We start from the raw sequence: 22,699 nt of genomic DNA, 5'->3' as shown, positions 1-22,699 counted from the left end.
CCCTGTGCACAAAACGAGGTCCATACAGAAATGGTTTGTTGAGATCGGTGTGGAATACCTTGACTTGCCTGCACAGAGCCCTGACCTCATCCCCAACTAACACCTTTGGGATGAATTGGAATGCAGACTGCGAGCCAGGCCTAATCACCTATCATCAGTGTCCAACCTCACTAATGCACTTGTGGCTGAATGGAAGCAAGTCCCTGCAGCAGTGTTCCCAGCCTTCCCAGAAGAGTGGAGGCTGTTATAGCAGCAAAGGGGGGACCAACTACATATTAATGCCCATGATTTTAGAATGAGATGTCCGACGAGTAGGTGTCCACATACTTTGGGTCATGTGGTGTATATCACTCATTGCCCTATACATCTGTTCTGGTACAGATGTACTATTCACAAGGATCCTCTCAGAATCCTTTACCCTTCATCCTCCCTTCTCTACTTTCTTCACTGCCTCAGAATACCACACCTTCTGCACTACTCTGAGGCTGGCAACCTCAACCTTCCTTTCTCGTACCGAACACCGCCGATCCCCAGCAACATGAGCACCCCTACAGTTGACCCACAGCTTTTCCCACCGAAACTACACCACTCCTCTGTCCCATCTCTGCACATTTCCCACATTTTGGAATCCCCCTACTACACACTGCTTCTACATGTCCATAAACGTGACACCTAGAACACCGCAGTGTAGTCGGCACAAAAGTTCTAACAGCATAACTCATATATCCTAACATTACTTTGTCAGGTAAAGACTAAATCAAAGTTCAAAATAGCAGGCTGTCACCTGTTTCACCACGCTCTCCACTGGGTCTGAGTCACACCAAACGGCAGGCGTCACAAACACCAGGAATCTTCAACTTCAATTGCTCTACCTCCGCACTTAACAGTATCCTTTATATCCCTCGCTTTAATAGTGCCCTGTACCTTAGCGCAAAGCAAGATACAGGTCTTTCCCCAAGTTGCATCGCACGGAGAGCCTGCTCCCTCTGATCCGAAGAAACACAAACAAACGTGACAATTCACTTCGGGTTACCTTCACCCACTCGACAGCATATTTTCCACCCAACTTGAAACCACGCATGAATCTGACTAAACTTCTGACCGAACTTGCTCCTTCTTCAAACTGCAAAATCATCAGAAATGTCATATCACAATGAGTACTTCATCATGTGTATGTTGACTATTTTGAAAACCAATCAAAGAAGTAATTACAAATAACATAAAAAACAAGAAAATGTGGGTTATTTGTCATATTTGTCTCTGTGCAGGACTTCCTGAAGCAGGGAGAGTCTAAGTCAGCACGCTGTGATGAGCTACAGTCCCTGATCACGAAGGGCTGCACTAAGGCCAAGATTGAGAACCCAAGGGGCAGCACCTCCATCAACAAGAACAAGGCTGTCACCAACCGCAAAAAGGACATGGCAGAGAAGCTGAAGGCCGACCAGATCACTCAGATCCAACCTCAGAAACTCACCCTCAACCTCCGATCCGGTAATGACCTGACTCCTGACCTGTGCTGATATTGGGTCAGTTTGACCTTTTAGATCATAACAAATAAGATGGACATGGAGGACCTGATCCTCGATCAGCACTCCTACTCTAAGAGGTTTTGTGAATATGGACCCTGCCTCCTGACCTGACCAGCTCATTGGCCATGTAGCTATATGATACTTTATCTAAACATGGCATATTAGAATATGCAATCTTTCTTTTCTGAATCCAAGTTTTCAGGCAGAATCCTGTTGATGTTTGTAAAATATTGAATGATGAAGAGTCTTCATGTTCTCTGAATCTGTTCCATTCCTTTCTCACATTAAGGTGAGGCCCAGACCTTTAAGGTGAAGTTCAAGAGGGCAGAGGACTACCCCATCGACCTCTACTACTTGATGGATCTCTCCTTCTCCATGAAAGACGATTTGGAGAATGTCAAGAATCTGGGGACTGACCTGATGCGTGAGATGAAGGATGTCACCTCAGACTTCAAGATCGGTAAAAGACATGAAACTTCACATACTCAAAATGTTCAAAGTAAGGTCATTCAGAAAGAAGGAAGGTAAAACCGCTCATTGGGTACTTAACTGTGGCTATCCTCTGTTCCAACCTGTGTTTGTGTATTTTGTAAGGGGTTGGGATTAGAGCAAAAGACAGATGTCAATGGACTGCAAGGAAAATGGATCAATGAAGTATATTGTTGTTCTTCTTCTCAACATTGGCTGTTTTCCTAACCAGGTTTCGGCTCCTTTGTGGAGAAGACGGTGATGCCATACATCAGCACTACCCCAGCCAGACTGCTGAACCCCTGCACCAGCACCAACAACGACACCTGCACCAGCCCCTTCAGCTATAAGAACGTGCTGAAGCTGACTGAGAACGGGGAGGAGTTCAACAGCCTGGTCAGTAAGCAGCAGATCTCTGGAAACCTGGACTCCCCTGAGGGAGGATTCGATGCCATCATGCAGGTGGCCGTCTGTGGGGTGAGTGACCTGACCTGGGCCATAGTGGGATAGTCTCACTTCAGGGCCTGTAATCATAAAGCATCTCAGAGTAGGAGTACTGATCTAGGATCAATGTAGCCTTTTTGACCATGATGAATAAGATTACATGGACGGGGGGACCTGATCCTAGATCAGCACTTCTAATCGAAGACACTTTTTAAATAACAGCCCAGAAGTACAGAAAGCTTCATAATCGGCTAGAATGGTTCATGATTGAGATAATGCCAGTCAGTCCAAAGCATTACAACAAATAATTAGGATTCACTGAAAAAGTTGGCTGCATTTGTTTTCTTTTGGGGGCTCTAATTGGATGTGTTTTTACCCCTCCCCCTGCAGGATGCCATTGGCTGGAGGAACGTCACACGTCTGCTGGTGTTCTCCACTGATGCTGGCTTCCACTTTGCTGGAGACGGCAAGCTGGGCGGCATCGTTCTGCCCAACGATGGGAAGTGTCATCTGGAGAACAACATGTACACCATGAGCCATTACTATGTATGTGTTTCTCTACTTACTCTATACTTTCCAGACATTTTGTATTGCATTTGTTTTTATTGTAGTGTATTGATTTAGTGTATTTTGCATGCTGAACTCACAAAATGACTTTCCATGTACACGGACAATAAAGTTTAGGGCTGACCCCATTTAGTTTACTGGTCCATTGTTGGGTCAATGGGCTGTTGGTCAACCGATATTTCTTTAGTCGAGCAGTAGCAAAAAATATTATTATAATAATATCATGGTGTACAAGACACCTGTCGGATTTGCGCCTATCTGAGTGGACTGATCCATTGTGGAGGCTGTGGGGATGGCACAATCCATCACTCTAAAACATGTGCTACTGAAATTGTATATGGTTATATTACACAAGAACAATGGTGCAACACTAATAAAATAGTATTATTTTATAAAAAATAAGCTTTCTCCCATGTTGGATAGTGGTCACTGTCTTAAGTCAGTTAGGATCGCCACTTTATTTAAAAAATGTGCCATGTCAGAATAATAGTAGAGAGAATTATTTATTTCAGCTTTTATTTCTTTCATCACATTCCCAGTGGGTCAGAAGTTTACATACACTCAATTAGTATTTGGTAGCATTGCCTTTAAATTGTTTAACTTGGGTCAAATGTTTTGGGTAGCCTTCCACAAGCTTCCCACAATAAGTTGGGTGAATTTTGGCCCATTCCTCCTGACAGAGCTGGTGCAACTGAGTCAGGTTTGTAGACCTACTTGCTCACACACACTTTTTCAGTTCTGCCCACAAATATTCTATAGGATTGAGGTCAGGGATTTGTGATGGCCACTCCAATACCTCAACTTTGTTGTTCTTAAGCCATTTTGCTACAATTTTGGAAGTTTGTTTGGGGTCATTGTCCATTTGGAAGACTCATTTGTGACCAAGCTTTAACTTGACTGATGTCTTGACATGTTGTTTCAATATATCCACATCATTTTCCATCCCTCATGATTCCATCTATTTTGTGAAGTGCACTAGACCCTCCTGCACCAAAGCACCCCCACAACATGATGCTTCCACCCCCGTGCTTCACGGTTGGGATGGTGTTCTTCGGCTTGCTTGTTCTTCGGCCTCCCCCTTTTTCCTCCTAACATAACGATGGTCATAATGGCCAAACAGTTCTATTTTTGTTTCATCAGACCAGATGACATTTCTCCAAAATGTACAATCTTTGTCCTCGTGTGCAATTGCAAACCATAGCCCTTTCCTGTATTCCCTGTTCACCCACAACTGCGTGGCCATGCACGCCTCCAACTTAATCATCAAGTTTGCAGATGACACTACAGTGGTAGGCTTGATTACCAACAACGACGAGATGGCCTACAGGGAGGAGGTGAGGGCCCTCAGAGTGTGGTGTCAGGAAAATAACCTCACACTCAATGTCAAAATAACAAAGGAGATGATCATGGACTTGAGGGAGCAGCCCCATATCCACATTGACGGGACAGTAGTGGAGAGGGTGGAAAGTTTTAAGTTCCTCGGCGTACACATCATGGACAAACTGAATTGGTCCACCCACACAGACAGCATGGTGAAGGTGGCGCAGCAGCGCCTCTTCAACCTCAAGAGGCTGAAGAAATTCGGCTTGTCACCAAAAACACTCAAACATTTACAGATGCACAATCGAGAGCATCCTGACGGGCTGTATCACCACCTGGTACGGCAACTTCTCCGCCCATAACCGTAAGGCTCTCCAGAGGGTAGTGAGGTCTGCACAACGCATCACCTGGGGCAAACTACCTGCCCTCCAGGACACCTACACCACCCGATGTCACAGGAAGGCCAAAAAGATCATCAAGTACAACAACCACCCGAGCCACTGCCAGTTCACCTCGCTATCATCCAGAAGGCGAGGGCAGTACAGGTGCATCAAAGCGGGGACTGAGAGATTGAAAAACAACTTCTATCTCAAGGCCATCAGACTGTTAAACAACCATCACTAACATTGAGTGGCTGCTGCCAACATACTGACTCAAATCTAGCCACTTTAATAATGGAAATATTGATGTAATAAATGTATCACTAACCACTTTAAACAATGGCACTTTATATCATATTTACATACCCTACATTACTCATCTCACATGTATATACTGTACTCTAAACCATCTACTGTATCTTGCCATCTTGATGTAATTAAATGTATCACTAGCCACTTTAAACAATGCAACTTTATATAATGTTTTCATACCCTACATTACTCATCTCATATGTATATACTGTACTCTATACCACCTACTGTATCTTGCCTATGCTGTTCGGCCATCACTCATTCATATATTTTTATGTACATATTCTTATTCATTCCTTTACACTTGTGTATAAGGGTAGTTGTGAAATTATTAGGTTAGATTAGTTGTTAGATATTACTGCATGGTCGGAACTAGAAGCACAAGCATTTCGCTGCACTCTCATTAACATCTGCTAACCATGCATATGTGACAAATAAAATTTGATTTGATCACCTGGACATGTTGAAATACTGTATCTTCATGCCTAGAATAAAAACCTCCAGGCTTCCATCATAACTGTCAATTTCTAGAAGATGTTTTTTTTTTTACAAGGGACAGTTTGGTAAAACAAATCCTGTCTGAATCATCCTTTGGAATAACGGACGTTCTGGAGTAATAATTACATAACCAACGTTCTCTAGTAATACTAGTCCCATACAAATAGGTCTTTGGTCATGTGCATGCGATACATAGCCTGCATGTGTCACTTAAAGAGAGCAAGGGTTGAGGGATTAGGGAATGTTTTTCCTAAACAAATTAGGGATTTCGGTAACAGAACTTTTCAGTCAGAAATGGCTGTTATTATGTTGCAACTGCAGCGACATGGACAGCGCGATAAACACTCTAATGTTCTGTGGTGGTCACTGCAGCAGAGAGAGACAATGGGTGCTAGTCACACAGTCACTCACTGTCTTTTTCTGAGCCAGCCCGGCACAATCAAATCAATTTCTGTTCGGGTTCCCCTTAGTCTTTTGTGAGTCTTAATTATTTAATCAAACAGTGTGCTTAAGGCATCAGAAAACCTCAGTGAATATAGTTGATTTGATTTAAACACATAGGATTTGTCAATTATTTGAAAAATGCACGTTTTAAAATTTCTACCAATCGATTGAAAAAACAGACCAATATAGAGACATGATCGTGTCTCAATGTTATCGAAGTATGAAATTATTGTTATTTTCAAATGCATTACATTTTTGGGCTTAGTTGTGGTCAATTTGCAGTGTACAAATTATTACAATTATGTTCCGGCGCCTCCGCTCTGACAAAAACCATCCCTCGGCTGAATCTAGTTGCCTACCCCTCGTATATGGTATAACATGCTGTATGACTGGCACGTCTCAGTGGTATGGATCATTGGATCTTTGTTTGACATTTTCATCTTGCATTTCTTTTCAATTGACAGGACTATCCCTCTATTGCCCATTTGGTCCAGAAACTGAGTGACAACAACATTCAGACCATTTTTGCTGTTACTGAGGAATTCCAGCCTGTTTACAAGGAACTGAAGAACCTCATCCCCAAGTCAGCAGTAGGAACTCTGTCCTCCAACTCCAGCAACGTCATCAAGCTCATTATCGATTCTTACAATGTGAGTTGTAACTTTGACTTGGAATGGCTGTTTGATGTAAAGCTAATAATTACTGTGCAGGAAATAAATACCTGGGATGGTTCCCAAATGGGACCCTATTCCCTATATAGTGCACTGGGCCCTATTCCCTATATAGTGCATTGGACCCTTTTCCCTATATAGTGCACTGGACCCTAATTCCCTATAGAGTACACTGGACCCTATTCCCTATATTGTTCACTGGACCGTATTCCTTATATAGTGCACTACTGTTCTTCTATTGACATATTTTGTTGAAATTATCTGTATGTTGTTTGATATTCTCTGTCATCTGAAAACTTCTCTGTGTGTTGTTTGCAGTGCTTGACTTGTACTGAAATAAGTGCCGGTAGTCATTTTGGATGCCGGTACTGCTTATATTTAGGTGCAGGAGCTCCACAATACTTTTGATCTAATATTCTAGAAGAGGAACAGGAACTCAAGCAGCAGAACATTAGAGGTGCTTGTACTCCGCTCCGGTGAGCTCCTGCCCAGGTCAAGCATTGGTGGTGTGATAGTCTCTGTCATCTGAAGATATTCTCTGTGTGTCGTGTGATAGTCTCTGTCATCTGAAGATATTCTCTCTATGTCGTGTGATAGTCTCTGTCATCTGAAGATATTCTCTGTGTGTTGTGTGATAGTCTCTGTCATCTGAAGATATTCTCTCTGTGTTGTGTGATAGTCTCTGTCATCTGAAGATATTCTCTCTGTGTTGTGTGATAGTCTCTGTCATCTGAAGATATTCTCTGTGTGTCATGTGATAGTCTCTGTCATCTGAAGTCATTCTGGAAAACGGCAAGCTACCTGAAGGTGTATCCATAACATACAAGTCCATCTGCAAGAACGGTTGGGTTGGAACAGGAGAGAATGGAAGAAAATGCTCGAACATCTCCATTGGAGATGAGGTAAGTGTGAGCTAGCACAGCCTTCCTTAGTCGTCTGGTCTCTATTGAAATATGGGTTGAGAATAAAAATGTGCTACATCTGGAAAAATGTCTAAACCATCCAAGACATTTTAGGAGTTTACTAATGAAAAACAAGAAGAGGGGATATCATTGAGACTATTTATTGTCAACTTTTCTGCTCAAGAGGTCTTTCTCAGTGCCAGTGTCCAGGAGTTTACTGATGGGTGATTCCAGCTGTTGAGGAAAACTCATTCCAAGGATCAGGCAGAGCTCATTATCCAGTTAATAAGAGTTTATTCAAGCAAATGCAAGGGAGATTACACTCCGAATACATCTGAGAGGAAACCCAAAGTTACAGTCACACACAGTCATTATATACTTCTTACACAAAGAGCTGCTTGAGAGATGAAGGGTACTTAGCTCCACTTCCTTAAAGCATTATACCCCCGTTCTCACAGCCTACATGTCTAAGAGAGGGGCGTGATGAGTTCTTTACAGCCTATTCAGCTGCATGAAGATTTTAACATTGAGCAAGGCCTCTGGGGCCCGTAGAGATAAAGAGCCAGCAGCAAATCACTCCTGTGAGAAGAGGAAAACTAAACGGTCATGGAAAGTTACCAGTTGAATAGCACTATATAACTCAACCATTTTACATAGCATTTAGACTAACAAAACCATTTTTGCCCCAATACAGCATAATGGACGTTTAGTTTGGAAATGACTAACATTTTGTGCATGGACAGGTTGACTTTTCGAGTGAATCGCCCAAATACCTTCATCCTATCATCTAGGTGTCCTTTGAGATTGCCATCAAGTCCGAGAAGTGTCCGCCTCAAGGCAAGTCCGAGACCATTACAATCAAGCCCCTGGGTTTTACTGAGAATGTGGAGATCGTCCTCAACTTCATCTGCGAATGTGAATGTTCCAAAGATGGAAAACCTCTTAGCGAGATGTGCCACAATGGCAATGGGACCTTTGAGTGTGGAGCCTGCAGGTACGATATAAAAACCGTTGTTTTAGTTCTACTTTTTTGGGTGTGAAATGTTGTTCTGAAACCATACGCTGAGTGCATGTGTGCATCCCAAATGGCACCCTATTCCCTATATAGTGCATTACTTTTGACCTGAGCCCTGCAGGCCTAGGGTGTCGATACGGGTGTCATTTGGGATGCATACTAAGTCTCTTGCTTTCTCTCAGGTGCAACGAGGGCCGTATTGGCAGACTGTGTGAGTGCAGTACAGACGAGGTGAGGACGGACGACCTGGACGCTAACTGTCGGAAGGACAACGGTACAGACATCTGCAGCAACAACGGAGACTGTGTGTGTGGAACCTGTGAGTGTAAAAAGAGAGAGAACCCAGAAGAACGTTACAGTGGGAAGTTCTGCGAGTGTGACAACTTCAACTGTGACCGCTCCAGCAACAAACTCTGTGGAGGTAGGACCCGTGGCTTGCCCCCTTGGTTTGAGTACTTTTATACAAGTTTTCATTGACACATTGAATTCATTCGACACTGCTGCGTACTGTAACATTACCACAGCCATTATGAGTAGGCTAATTTAAACAACTGAACGAACCTCCATTTTCTCCACCCCTTTCCTCAGACATGGTCTGAAAGAAAATGTTTTTGATTTGGTGATTCTTCAAATGGGTGGTTGAGTTGTGTAGGCCTAGTATTGATTGAATCTTTTATTTTCTCCCCTCCTCCTCTCTACTAGGACATGGACGTTGTGAGTGCAGGGTGTGTATCTGTGATGCCAACTACACGGGCAGCGCCTGCGACTGTTCCCTGGACACCTCCACCTGCCTAGCAGCCAACAAGCAGATATGTAATGGCCGGGGCACCTGCGAGTGTGGCGTCTGCAAGTGCACCAACCCCAAGTTCCAGGGTCCCACCTGTGAGATCTGCCCCACTTGCCCCGGAGTCTGCGCTGAGCACAAGTGAGCCTGACAACACAGGGTGTCTAAGCAGTCTTTTAGTTTGTTTGTGCAATCTGTTTTTAGGTATTTTGTATGGACTTTTATCATGTTACCCCTGGTTACAGACCAAATTTAGCTCTGGGACAATAAGGTTTGTTTGATTGATGATTGTCCTCTACAGGGACTGTGTTCAGTGCCGGGCCTTTGAGACAGGAGAGAAGAAGGACACGTGTGAGAGGGACTGCAGCTACTTCAACCTGATCAGAGTGAAGGACCGGGACAAGCTGCCCCAGCCAGCCGACCAGTCCTACCCCCTATCCCACTGTAAGGAGAGGGACGCCAACGACTGCTGGTTCTACTACACCTACGCCGTCAGGAACCACACAGAGAGGGAGGTCTACGTGGTCGACACTCTGGGTGAGTGGACGGATGTTGCTGCTCAACTCTCTGAAATAAATATAAATATTTGATTATCCATTTTAAGAATAGCCTGCCCTAATGGCTCATTTTACAGGCTGTGTCACTAATCAAACCTTTTGACTAGGGCCCTGTGGTCTCTGGTCAAAAGTAGTGTACTGCAAAAGGAAGTTGTGCACTACAAAGGGAATAAGAATCCATTAATGACCACACACACAGTGTAGGCCCATGTCCATTTTATGTGATTAACTGTAAATGCAGAATGTTGCCATTGACTCTACACGTGTGTGTGTGTGTGTGTGTGTGTGTGTGTGTGTGTGTGTGTGTGTGTGTGTGTGTGTGTGTGTGTGTGTGTGTGTGTGTGTGTGTGTGTGTGTGTGTGTGTGTGTGTGTGTGTGTGTGTGTGTGTGTGTGTGTGTGTGTGTGTGTGTGTGTGTGTGTGTGCCCTTCTGTACTCCAGAGTGCCCAGCGGGTCCTGACATTATCCCCATCGTGGCTGGCGTGGTGGCGGGCATCGTGCTGATCGGCCTGGCCCTCCTTCTCATCTGGAAGCTGCTCATGGTCATCCATGACCGCAGGGAATTTGCCAAGTTCGAGAAGGAGAAAATGAACGCGAAGTGGGACACGGTAAGGCGGATCACACCAACAAACTTGCTTTCAGAAAATAATTGCAGTGGATGCTTTTTATTGTTTACATTGCAGAAATCAGTGCCTTCGAAGGCCAGAGGGGATTCTGTGTGAACACTAACTGTTATATGTGTGCCTTGGTTATCTCTTTGGCTCAATCTCCCCATTCCTTTCTGTTCTGTGCCAACAACTGCAGCACAGAAACATGGCCCTGGCATGCTGCTCAGGCTGAGACAGACTTTATTCACCTTTCCTCTATGGGCCTTTCCCTGGCTAGGCTAGGCTAGGGTGGCAGTGCTGCCACCATCTGTCCACTCATCAGTACTACATGTCCATAATAGGTAATAAAGCTGATGTTACCAAAAGAAGCTCAATCTAGCTGCTCAGTGTGCTCTGAAGTCATAGCAACAGTATTCCATGTTCATAGTAGAATGACAGAGCACTTGTGTGCTGAGAGAGAGCATAGCCTCTGGTCTACGGCCAAATGGCACACTATTCCCTATAGAGTGCACTACTTTTGAACAGAGCCTTGTGGGCCTTGGTCAAAAGTTGTGGAAGTGCACTATAATGGGAATAGGGTGCTATTTGGAACAGAACCTCTGTCTCGAGAGCATGGCTTTTGCTATACCATTTTGGTTGGATATGTTTGTATTCTGTATGTACACTATTTAGTAGGCTAAATACTTCAACTTGGATTTTTTAATACTTTTTTTTAGCAAAAACAGTAGAAAAACAAACAAACATTTGTTTTTACTAAAGAATACATTAAAACAAACAGAATTTGCCATCCAATAGGTACAGAATAATATAAAGAACGAAACAGAGTTGTGATGTTGTATTGTTAACAAGATATTAGTTAATAAAGTCTTCCTGGTTTGTGAATGATATCCATTTCTCCCAGTTACTTTCAAATACTGTTTTTTTTTTTTTAGGCATTTGTCAAGTTTCCATATTAAACATTTATTGGATTATACTTTGCCAATCTTCAAATTGTGAGGATTCTACTTTATACCAGTTCCTGGTAATGGTGGCTAAGACTTTCTGCTTTGTTTCAAACCATCCTTCCATCCTGTCATCTTTTACTGCTTCACCTTCTTTTCATGCTCTTTCTTGTCTTTCTTTTCTCAAACCCCTGTTTGTTTCATTATCGACCATAGCAAGAGAATCCTATATCCAAGGGCCCTATTAATAAGTTCCAGAACCCAAGCTATGGGAGTAAAGTCGTGGTCCTATAAGACTCATTTTGTGTTGCCCATCTTTCTTTTCCCTTCTTCCTGCATGCACTTTACTTTCCCTTTGGAGTGTTTTGTGCTTGAGTGTTTTCCACACCCGTTTTCAGCTCATATGTTCATTCTCTTCTTCAAGACAAAAGCTGTAAGAGAACCATTTTCTCATTTCAGCAGTGAGTTTAAGGTTTATGGTACTGAGGCAAATTGAACAACACATATGTCTAAGAAATTAACTTTGAATAAAACATAAAGAAAAAATCAACGGTGGTCTTTCACATTGGGACGACCACATCTAATAAATGGGTTAAGGTTTAACATGTATTTCACTGCATGTTGTGTGTGCCATTAACATGCTATATTATTGGACATGTGACTGCTTTGTTCACAAAATGTCGAAAATCTTATTGTCCAAACCATGGAGCGGCTGCTCTGGATCGATTTCATTTTAACCAAACTGTGATTTGTGAATTGGCTCCAACCTGATTATTCTCTTTTTGGGCTACATTCCAAATGGCACCCTGTTCATTCCCCTATGGGCTCTGGTCAAAGATATAGCACTATATTGGGACATTTGGGACAAAGACATGTATTTGCCTCACTCTCTCTCTTTACTTGTCTTTTGCAGGAAGTGAATCCCATCTACAAGAGTGCCGTAACAACTGTTTTCAATCCAAAATACGAGGGCAAATGATGGAGCTTCCTCTGTCATTACAACACTGTATGCAAAAGAACATGGAAGGAGGGGTGTTTTTATGTTCACTTTGTTTTTTTAGTTGCCAAATAATAGCAGGGCATTTGGCCACTATTTCAGTATGTTTTACTAACTGTTTTTTCTATGCATTGTTTGAATTGTACAGTATGTATAAACTTGGGTTTTAACTTGTTTGTGGAACTTGAGAGAATCCTTTAAAACTGAATTTATGCCACTGGATTGGTAGGGTCATTGAAGGTGAGGTTGTGCCTTTCAAAGGACCGTGGAGCCATTCTTTCTGTTTTGAGGGTGAAATTGGATGTCGATATTGGACAAGATATGTAGCGATAGCTGGCCATTGGGACAGCAATACATTGTTATGTGTACAGTTTGTAGGCAATGGATTCTGTCTAAGCCATATTTTAGTGACAGAAAAGGTCTGGAAGCAAAGGCATGTTTCTTTTCAATGACTTTCTTCAACCTGAACAATCAGTTTAATCATTTTTGGGGTTTGTCACGATATTTGTGAATCTTTATAAATGAAATGACATCAAGTACAGTAGTGGTATTATGGGTTTCAGGTTTACATTTGTTTTGTTTTAAAGAAGACTCAGGTCCCTATTAAACTCCTCATTAATAGCAATGCCAAATATGACATAACTCACTGCCTTCTCGTTTTAAGTATTTTGTTTCAGTTACAGAAATGTAATTCTGAATGGGGTTCTGAATGTTTTTTTACTTAACCTAAAGCCCCAGCTTTCTTTTTTTTGCTGTCAAATCATTCTCACCTTTAATCCTTTTCTAATTTGATGGTTTGATCAAACTCGTCTTCCATTGAATAATTGTAATTACATTTCAGTTATAAACATCAGTGTTATGGGAATGACGTCAGTCAGATCTTTGTAAAAGTTCAAACATCCCACTTAGTTGTAAGAACACGCCGTGCTCTTTGTTTTTAAAGGGTATTTTTATTTAGAGAGAATCCAGTGGAATGTATCCAAGGTTACAATGTCCAGGGAATGTTCAGGGAATCCAGCTTTCTACTCACTGCCCATCTTATGCTACCCACATGTTTTCTACAGTTAAAGGTTCAATGCAGCTGTGTTTATCTCAATATCCAATCATTTCTGGGTAACAATTAAGTGATTGTGATTTTCAATTAAAATGATAAAAAACAAACAAATAGCTTCTTAGCGAAGAGCAATTTCTCAAGCAAGAATTGTTATTGTCTGGGAGTGGTCAAAGTGGGGAAAGGAAGAGAGGATTGGAACTCTTTCTTATTGATCTATGAACTATACTGAACTAAAATATTAATGCTACGTGTAAAGTGTTGGTCCCATGTTTCATGAGCTGAAATAAAAGATCCCTGAAATTTTCCATACTCACAAAAGGCGTATTTCTTTGAAATGTGCACAAATTTGTTACATCCCTATTAGTGAGCATTTCTCCTTTTCCAAGATAATCCATCCACCTGACAGGTGTGGCATATCAAGAAGCTGATTAAACAGCACGATCATTACACAGGTGAACCTTGTGCTGGGAACAATAAAAGGCCACGTGTAACCACGCCAGCCCAGGACCTCCACATCCAACTTCTTCACCTGCGGGATCATCTGAGACCAGCCACCCGGGCAGCTGGTGAAACTGGGTTTGCACAACCAAATAATTTCTGCACAAACAGTCAGAAAACGTCTCAGGGAAGCTCTGCGTGCTTGTCGTCATCACAAGGGTCTTGACCTGACTGCTGTTCGGCATCGTAACTGACTTCGGTGGGGCAATCCTCACCGTCGATGGCCACTGGCAGATTGGAGAAGTGTGCTCTTCACGGTGGAATCCCGGTTTCAACTGTACCTTTCAGAAGCCATTCAGAATAAAATTTCTGTAACTGAAACAAGACTCTTAAAACAAGAAGGCAGATGGCAGACAGCGTGTATGGCGCTGTGTGGGCAAGCGGTTTGCTGATGTTAACATTGTGAGTGCCCCATGGTGGTGGTGGTGTTATGGTATGGGCAGGCATAACCTATGGACAACAAACACAATTGGATTTTATCGATGGCAATTTAAATGCATAGAATACTGTGACGACATCGTGCCATTAATCCACCGCCATCACCTCATGTTTGAGTATGATAATGCATACAGAAGTTTACATGCACTTAGGTTGGAGTCATTTACACTTGTTTTTCAACCTCTCCACAAATTTCTTGTTAACAAACTATAGTTTTGGCAAGTCGGTTAGGACATCTACTTTGTGCATGTGTAACAGTACAACTTTAGACCGTCCCCTCGCCCATTCCCGGGCGCGAACCAGGGACCCTCTGCACACATCAACAACAGTCACCCACGAAGCATCATTACCCATCGCTCCACAAAAGCCGCGGCCCTTGCAGAGCAAGGGGAACTCCTACTTCAAGGTCTCAGAGCAAGTGACGTCACTGATTGAAACGCTATTTAGCACGCACCACTAACTAAGCTAGCCGTTTCACATCCGTTACACATGACACAAGTCAGTTTTCCAACAATTGTTTACAGATAGATTATTTCACATATAATTCACTGTATCACAATTCCAGTGGGTCAGAAGTTTACATACACTAAGTTGACTGTGCCTTTAAACAGCTTGGAAAATTCCAGAAAATGATGTCATGCCTTTAGAAGCTTCTGATAGGTCAATTGGAGGTGTACCTGTGGAAGTATTTCAAGGCAAAGTTCAAAGTCAGTGCCTCTTTGCTTGACATCATGGGGAAATCAAAAGAAACCTGCCAAGACCTCAGAAAAAAATTGTAGACCTCCACAAGTCTGGTTCATCCTTGGGAGTAATTTCCAAACACCTGAAGGTACCACGTTCATCTGTACAAACAACAGTATGCAAGTATAAACACTATGGAACCATGCAGCCGTCATACTGCTCAGGAAGGAGACGCATTCTGTCTCCTAGAGATGAACGTACTTTGGTGTGAAAAGTGCAAATCGATCCCAGAACAACAGCAAAGGACCTTGTGAAGATGCTGTAGGAAACGGGTACAAAAATATCTATATCCATGGTAAAATGAGTCCTATATTGACATAACCTGAAAGACCGCTCAGCAAGGAAGACGCCACGGCTCCAAAACCATCATAAAAAAAGCCAGACTACGGTTTGCAACTGCACATGGGGACAAATATCGTACTTTTTGGAGAAATGTCCTCTGGTCTGATGAAACAAAAATAGAACTGCTTGGCCATAATGACCATCGTTATGTTAGGCGGAAAAAGGGGCAGGCTTGCAAGCCGAAGGACACCATCCCAACCAAGAAGCACAGGGGTGGCAGCATCATGTTGTGGGGGTGCATTACTGCAGGAGGGTATGGTACACTTTGAAATAGATGGCATCATGAGGGATGGAAAATGATGTTGATATATTGAAGCAACATCTCAAGACATCAGTCAGGAATTTAAAGCTTGGTTGCAAATGGGTCTTCCAAATGGACAATGACCCCAAGCATACTTCCAAAGTTGTGGCAAAATGGCTTAAGGACAACAAAGTTGAGGTATTGGAGTGGCCATCACAAATCCCTGACCTCAATCATATAGAATATTTGTGGGCAGAACTGAAAAAGTGTGCGAGCAAGGAGGCTTACAAACCTGACTCAGTTACACCAGCTCTGTCAGAAGGAATTGGACAAAATTCACCCAACTTATTGTGGGAAGCTGTGGAAGGCTAACCAAAATGTTTGACCCAAGTTAAACAATTTAAAAGCAATGTTACCAAATACTAATTGAGTGTATTGAAACCTCTGACCCACTGGGAATGTGATGAAATAAAAGCTGAAATAAATCCTTCTCTCTACTATTATTCTGACATTTCACATTTTTAAAATAAAGTGGTGATCCTACCTGACCTAAGACAGGGACTTTTTTTAAACTAGGATTCATTGTCAGGAATTGTGAAAAATTGAGTTTAAATGTATTTGGCTAAGGTGTATGTAGACTTCCAACTTCAACTGTTAGTATATTTAAAACAGAATACTTTTAGACTTTCAATCAAGTAGTATTTTATTGGGTGACTTTCACTTGAGTCATTTTCTGGTAAGGTATTTTTACTTTTACTCAAGCGTGATAATTGGATACTTTTTACACCACTGGATGCTTGAGGTGAACAAGGGCATTCCACAGGATACAGTGGTGCTGAACATTGCTATCAGGAGTTGGAGGCACAGCGTTCTATTAAATGGGTTTGAGGGACCTGCACTCCAATGTCGGTTGGGAGAAAGCCCAATAGTTTAAATTAGTTTTGGTTGAAAGTGTTAGGAAAATGTCTACAATGGGTCTTCCTGGTTGAATTTTTTTTTTTAAATAGTTCCATCACATAAAATGTAAATCCCAGGTAATATTCACTGATTTATGTGAAGAGGTAAGTAGTGTACAGTGTACCTGAATGAAGTCAGGCACCAGCAGGCAACAATGCAATTGAAAAAGACTGCTTTTCGATGCGTCTATTATTTATGTGTCCGTTAGGTAGTCCATTCCCAAGGTAATCACATAGATAGAGGACTCGTGTTCACTATACTATGTAGCTACAACAGATGGAACATTCTTCTTTTGGGATTTGAGCTCATCAACACAGCGCGCTCTACAGGTGATTGGTGCTAGCCGCTGGCCAATCAGGATACGTCTTTTGTTGCAAAGTTGTTAACCCCCAACAAGACAGTTATCTTCTCCTATTCGTTAGCCAGCTAGTTTTGATAGCTAGCTAATCTTCTTTAAAATTAACCTTGTAATATCCCGATTTCAACAACGGATTAGTTCGGCGGAGGCTTTCCGATACGAAAATCAGTTGAAAGAAAATAGTATTTTCCTAACAACTCCATTGATATTTTTTGACGATACTGTTTGCTACGTTTCACTTATGCCGTCTGGCCATTTGGGGATTCAATCTCATGATCATCAGAAATGTTATCACCCATCCTGGAGTAAATGTAATGGTACGTTTTTTCTGATATCTTTGACTTCATCAATTTACTGATCAAAACAGTCTCGTGAAAATCGGTTTGTTTGCAAGATGGGTAGTTACAGTTATTACAATTTAATCGAATGGCAAGTTGGCTTGCTGATCGACGTGACATCGGTGGTTGGCTAACGTTACAGTCGCGAGACAGCTTCATTGTTAGCTAGCTAGTTAGCTGACGTCATTGTTTTTGTCTAGCTAAGTAAAACTGTGTTCTATTGTTTGGCTTGCGATTGTGTTGTAACTTGTCATTGGCTTTCAAAGGTGGTTCGTTCTGACGTGCGAAATGTAAAACAAAGTGTTTTTTTGTATTGTGTGGAAAAAAGGTCAGCCAGCTAACGTTACGGTCATTTCCAGAAAGTGTCATACTAAATTCTGATGTCTCAACTGGGCAGTACCGTTGTAAATTGGCTAATACGTTTTATAACCACTAACGTTAATTTGAATGTCACGTTATAGCTAACTAGTTTACGTTAATGCCATCAAGGAAGGCATTTGATAGCTAAACACTGCCAGCCAACTACCAGTGATCTAAAAAGGAACTGCACACATTCAGATTTAGGGTGTGTTTGTAAATTCGATCTGCAGTGCCAGAATGCGCTCGAGGTGTTCGTAAATTCAGAACGCACACACTGGAAGGTCAGACTGAGGAGTAAGGTTGATCCGAGCGTTCTGACCTCACAACAGCAGTCAAGCTAGTTGGCTAGCTACTTCCAGACACAAAATGAGAACATCTCGCCCTAGCAGTGCTGGTTAGGCTGTTTTTATCAGTGGAGGTTGCTGAGAGGAGGACTGCTTACAATCATGGCTGGAATGGAGTCAATGGAGTGGGATCAACCACATGGAAACCATGTCTTTGACATGTTTGATACAATTCCATTGACTCTATTCCAGCCATTACGAGCTGTCCTCCCCTCAGCAGCCTCCTGTTTTTTGTTATCCAGAACATTGGTGACTAATTTTGCTGCTGACAATTTAATTATGTGTTTTTGCAGAATTTTATTGACACCTGCTGTATTTAACAGGTGTTGAGCATTTGTAAATTCCTTAGTTATTCTGAGCTCTGGTACACTTGTCTGAAATTGGAGTAGATAGCCAGAGTGAATTTATGAACGCACCCTTAGTAGTTGAAATTCGACTGAAGGAATCTGTGATGACCAATGCCAAGTTGTTTGGAATGATGGTAATTAACATAATACACCTGTGGAGTGGCTTGCTCAAGCTACTCCTAACCCCTGCATGTCAGAGACTAAACACTATACTTGTCCTGGGCCTGTATTAAAGGATGTCGGTGAAGGAGTGATGATTTTAGGATCAGTTTAGCCTTTTAGATCATGATGATATGGGGGGGGGGATTCTTGATCAGCACTCCTACTCTGAGGCACATTTTGATTTAAGTTGCTCTTTGCAATTGGAATCGCTGTCCCAGTCCCATCCTACCAACATGATGACCCCTATAATTACCAACACTCAAAGAAATTATAACTCATGTGTTTTTTATTCCCATTCAGATCCCAATAATGCTCTCTTTTGAAATGGATTACCCGGGGTGGAATCTACAACTCTTGGATCCTGGCTAGACCCGATGTCTGCCATTACTATAGGTAAGCCCAGATAATGTTTTTATAATATGGGCTTTAGCACCAGATGCCTCTGCTTGCCATTCAGCATTAAGGAGTTATAGGGTTAAGGCCCTGTGACAGACTAGCATACTTTCCAGCAGTACGCTGTGATCATGACTCTCAGATCCATTAAATTACACGCCAGTCATTTGGACCAAGGCATCTTCTGTACAAGGGAGTTTTTTGTTAAGAGCCGTGACGCTCGGTCTGAACATTAACACGCATGCGCTACAGTTTTGGAAGCGTAAGGACCTTATCTTTCACATCAGAGAAATACATTTCACAAAACAAAAGGTTAAATTTATACACAATGTTTAATAATATATATTTTTAAAATCTCCCCCTTCAATATTGTCTCATTGCTGCAGCTCCCCAATGGATTCTGGAAGCGAAGGTCGAGTCAGGCGTCCCCTGAAACATGACCCGCCAAACCGCGTTTCTTAACAAGACCGGCATCCTGCCCGCCACAAGTAGTCACTAGAGCGCGATTAGCCAAGTAAAGCCCCACCCGGGCCAAACCCTCCCCTAAGCCAGATGACGCTGAGCTAATTGTGTTCCGCCATATCGGACTCCCCATCACAGCTGGTCGTGATACAGCCCGGGATCGAACCCGTGTCTGTAGTGACACCTCTAGCATTGTGATGCAGTGCCTTAGACTGCTGCGCCACTCGGGAGGCCCTGATACACACCTTTTCTTTTATTGGGTTAGGGTTTCCACATAGCCATATTTCCATGTTACAGCACTTGTTTACGGAAACAGACAGAAGTCAGTGGACTAGGGATAATTAGCTGTCTGCGCCTCCGAAGACCAGTGTGTAAACGGAAGACGGACGCCATAAACGTGTTGTCATTGAAAAATACTGTCGGCTGCAACTGAGCTAAAACAGTGTACAGTAAGTATGTATTTTGCATTTGTGAAGTTATTTTGAAATATGAAAGAGGGATTTATGTTTCTAGAATGATATCGTTATTAAGAATTGATTCATGTTAGATGGGAGTATTGGCTGTTTTGGCTTCTAGAGCCAAACAGAACTTGTAAGGTCCTTGGACTAAGGAGTAAGGTTAGGCTCTTTTAGTCCAATATTGGGCATACATTAAAGAAACTGGAGATTGGTCAATAGGGCAGGAGCCTCTGGCTTGGAAAGGCTTACTTATTCAAGGTACCAGAACCCTTTATTTTGAGATTCTTAATTTTTCCAAATATTAAAATTACTGTGGGAAACAGAGGACCCACAGTTCTGTTGGAGAGGGCCACTGTTGTAGGATTGATCACAAGAAGGTGACATTTTTTTAAACTTTGAAAATACTTTTGGAAGCTTTTCAGTTTTTACCATACTGGTAATTTAGTCACTATTTAGTGAATAATCACTATTTAGTGATGGTTTATTTTACATTTATAATATAGTTATTTAAAAAAAAAACTTGTTGTTCATGCTTCATCTCAAAGGTTTTATTTTATTATACATTTTATATAGGATCTAGGTGTGATCACTGCATCAGCAAGATACAGCAAACCCCCTCTAAATGTACAAATCACACGTAAAACAGAAGCAGGAGAAAAATGTGCATGATAATACACCAGGTACACTCTTACCTTATTTGCACACACTGTATATAGATTTTTCTATTGTGTTATTGACTGTGAGTTTGTTTATCCCATGTGTAACTTTGTTGTTTTTGTCGCTTTGCTTTATCTTGGCCAGGTTGCAGTTGTAAATGAGAACTTGTTCTCAACTGGCCTCCCTGGTTAAATAAAGGTTAAAATAAATAGAATGTTACTGTGACAATTCAGAATTATTTAGTCACTGATGATGAATTGGCAAATGTAGGCTATTTAGTTTGCAATCAATTAGGGACATGCAGCGAAATATTCTGTAGTATTAATGCCCCTTTGTTATTGCAATCCCAAATGTAACCAGAATCTAACTAGTTCTCCAAATTGTTTTATTTACTTGTTTACTTTTGGGGCACTGTGGGGGCGCTTCGCCCCACCCCCACCGTCGCGCACGCGCTCGGAACCGTGTGGGAATGGCTGTTCGATGATCGGTGGGTTGGGCTGCTCTGTGCGAACGGAGCGTTATAAAGAGTTTTTAATGTCCGCCATGTTGGCCATGGCGTACTCAACCACCGATAGACAGCGAAGCCTCTGAAAAAATAGACCGAAAGAGAGCGACCAAGATCCGGGCCTTCCCGGCTCCGTTCGACGCCCTAAATATAGCTTTCAACCAGTCGAACCGTAGATTTCTGAAAAACAACAGAGTCATCCATGAAAGCGCAACAAGAGACTGTTGTGAATTTTAGGAGATCGGATAGATTTATGTTGCATCTCGAATTATAAAAAATGAGTAAATTGTCGTTTCGGGCACGGGCGCTGGACGCGTCCAAGCCACTACCCGTCTTCCGATGTGAGGATTTACCAGACCTGCACGAATATGCATCTATTAACCGGGCAGTGCCGCAGATGCCGACGGGGATGGAAAAAGAAGAGGAATCGGTATGTTTTATCGTTCGAAATTCTGAGAAGAAACACGTTAATTTATTTGTATATTTTGAGAGGTGTTACTCTTTTTTTCTGCGCAAGTTTGCACAAAATGGCTGCCAATTGTATTTTCAAAAAGACGACGAAAAAGTGATGTAGATACCATGCTAATAATACACTAATACACTTTACAAATCACTACGAGTTATTAGTTATATATATTATACTATATTCTGGTTTTAGCTGGTTGTTTTCGCTTGAGATGATTTTCAAAGTACAAAGGAATCACGTGACTCCCGTCAATCCGACATTTTGTTGTCTGTCTTTGGGATGGGCCTTGTGTTGGCGTAATGGCAAAGGACGGGTGCAAGGGGGAGCTAAACATCGGAAATTGTGTATGTCCTCCAACTGTGCCTGTGGGATGATGGCGATACTGGGGTGGAGGGGGATTAAAAGTTTGTGCCTTGCGTGGATCGTCTGTCTTTTTTAGTTTCAACCATAAGTGTGCGCTCCAAATAGCCTATGCATTGACTCACGGGTTGATCTGTTGAATCATTATAAATTAGCGCGCCAACGAATGCATGAGGGCAATCACTCATGGCTGCACTGTTTTGCTTTACTTTCAATAAGCATATGGTTGGCTATATACAATTTTGTATTTTGCTGGGCACCTCTAGGTTCATATTTGGCTTCACGCTCAAGGATTCAAGTCCCAGCAAGTGTTGGCTAGGCACGTGGCCTTGTTATGATGTGGACGTTTGTACCTGTCAGTATGACATGTAGCCTCTGTTTTTTGTTATCCGCTGTCATGTCTCTTGGACCGGTCTGTGTTTACATTTCAGTGCACTAACTTGTATAGCCATCTTTGTAGTTTTATTAGTTAAAAAAAATATATTGTTTCCATATTTTATACATGCCATGCTTCAGTTGAAACCTGTTTCTAATGATTGCCTACCTACACTGTTTTCTCTAAGGTAAGATGCTCCCACTCCCTGCAGACCAGTTGTCTAAAATACCCTTTTTATTTCACCCTTTGTGTACTTTACTGTATTTATACTTGGGATATCGCACTTCAACTGAAGTTTTATTTAAAACATTTTTTTATTTTATCGCTGGAGGACTACTTTAATTGCACATTCCGACTTGAATGTGTTGATTTATTTATGGCTAGGCCAGGACATGTCTTCTTGACA

The 22,699-nt window shown here is 42.1% G+C and overlaps 2 protein-coding genes across 9 annotated transcripts in view; both read left to right on the top strand.

Moving 5' to 3' along the window:
- LOC135558639 (integrin beta-1-like) overlaps positions 1 to 13,795 on the top strand; it is a 41,944-nt gene extending 28,149 nt beyond the window's left edge. For all 5 annotated transcript variants that reach the window (XM_064992596.1, XM_064992595.1, XM_064992597.1 and 2 more), the window contains exons 4-15: positions 1,269 to 1,491; positions 1,819 to 1,989; positions 2,230 to 2,474; positions 2,832 to 2,987; positions 6,427 to 6,612; positions 7,395 to 7,535; positions 8,327 to 8,529; positions 8,733 to 8,971; positions 9,253 to 9,475; positions 9,636 to 9,871; positions 10,332 to 10,498; positions 12,353 to 13,795. In XM_064992596.1, coding sequence (XP_064848668.1) covers positions 1,269 to 1,491; positions 1,819 to 1,989; positions 2,230 to 2,474; positions 2,832 to 2,987; positions 6,427 to 6,612; positions 7,395 to 7,535; positions 8,327 to 8,529; positions 8,733 to 8,971; positions 9,253 to 9,475; positions 9,636 to 9,871; positions 10,332 to 10,498; positions 12,353 to 12,418 — 2,256 coding nt within the window. In that variant the 3' untranslated portion in view covers positions 12,419 to 13,795. The remainder of the gene's footprint in view (positions 1 to 1,268; positions 1,492 to 1,818; positions 1,990 to 2,229; positions 2,475 to 2,831; positions 2,988 to 6,426; positions 6,613 to 7,394; positions 7,536 to 8,326; positions 8,530 to 8,732; positions 8,972 to 9,252; positions 9,476 to 9,635; positions 9,872 to 10,331; positions 10,499 to 12,352) is intronic.
- Positions 13,796 to 17,103: 3,308 nt separating this feature from the next.
- The window catches only part of LOC135558638 (enhancer of polycomb homolog 1-like), a 48,275-nt gene continuing 42,679 nt past the window's right edge, over positions 17,104 to 22,699 (top strand). Inside the window, exons 1-3 of one of the 4 annotated variants that reach the window (XM_064992592.1) lie at positions 17,104 to 17,382; positions 18,917 to 19,009; positions 19,396 to 19,920. Coding sequence is in view for 1 of the 4 variants with exons in the window: in XM_064992591.1 (XP_064848663.1) it covers positions 21,369 to 21,521 (153 nt within the window). In the remaining 3 variants the exon portion in view is untranslated. Of the gene's footprint in view, positions 17,383 to 18,916; positions 19,010 to 19,395; positions 19,921 to 21,098; positions 21,522 to 22,699 lie in introns of those variants that run through there. The other 3 variants (XM_064992593.1, XM_064992591.1, XM_064992594.1) reach the window with 3 other exon arrangements.

Source organism: Oncorhynchus masou, chromosome 17, assembly GCF_036934945.1.
Source record: "Oncorhynchus masou masou isolate Uvic2021 chromosome 17, UVic_Omas_1.1, whole genome shotgun sequence".
Taxonomy (NCBI): domain Eukaryota; kingdom Metazoa; phylum Chordata; class Actinopteri; order Salmoniformes; family Salmonidae; genus Oncorhynchus; species Oncorhynchus masou.
Note: the sequence above shows the minus strand (reverse complement) of the source record. Positions and strands in the feature narration are given on the sequence as shown.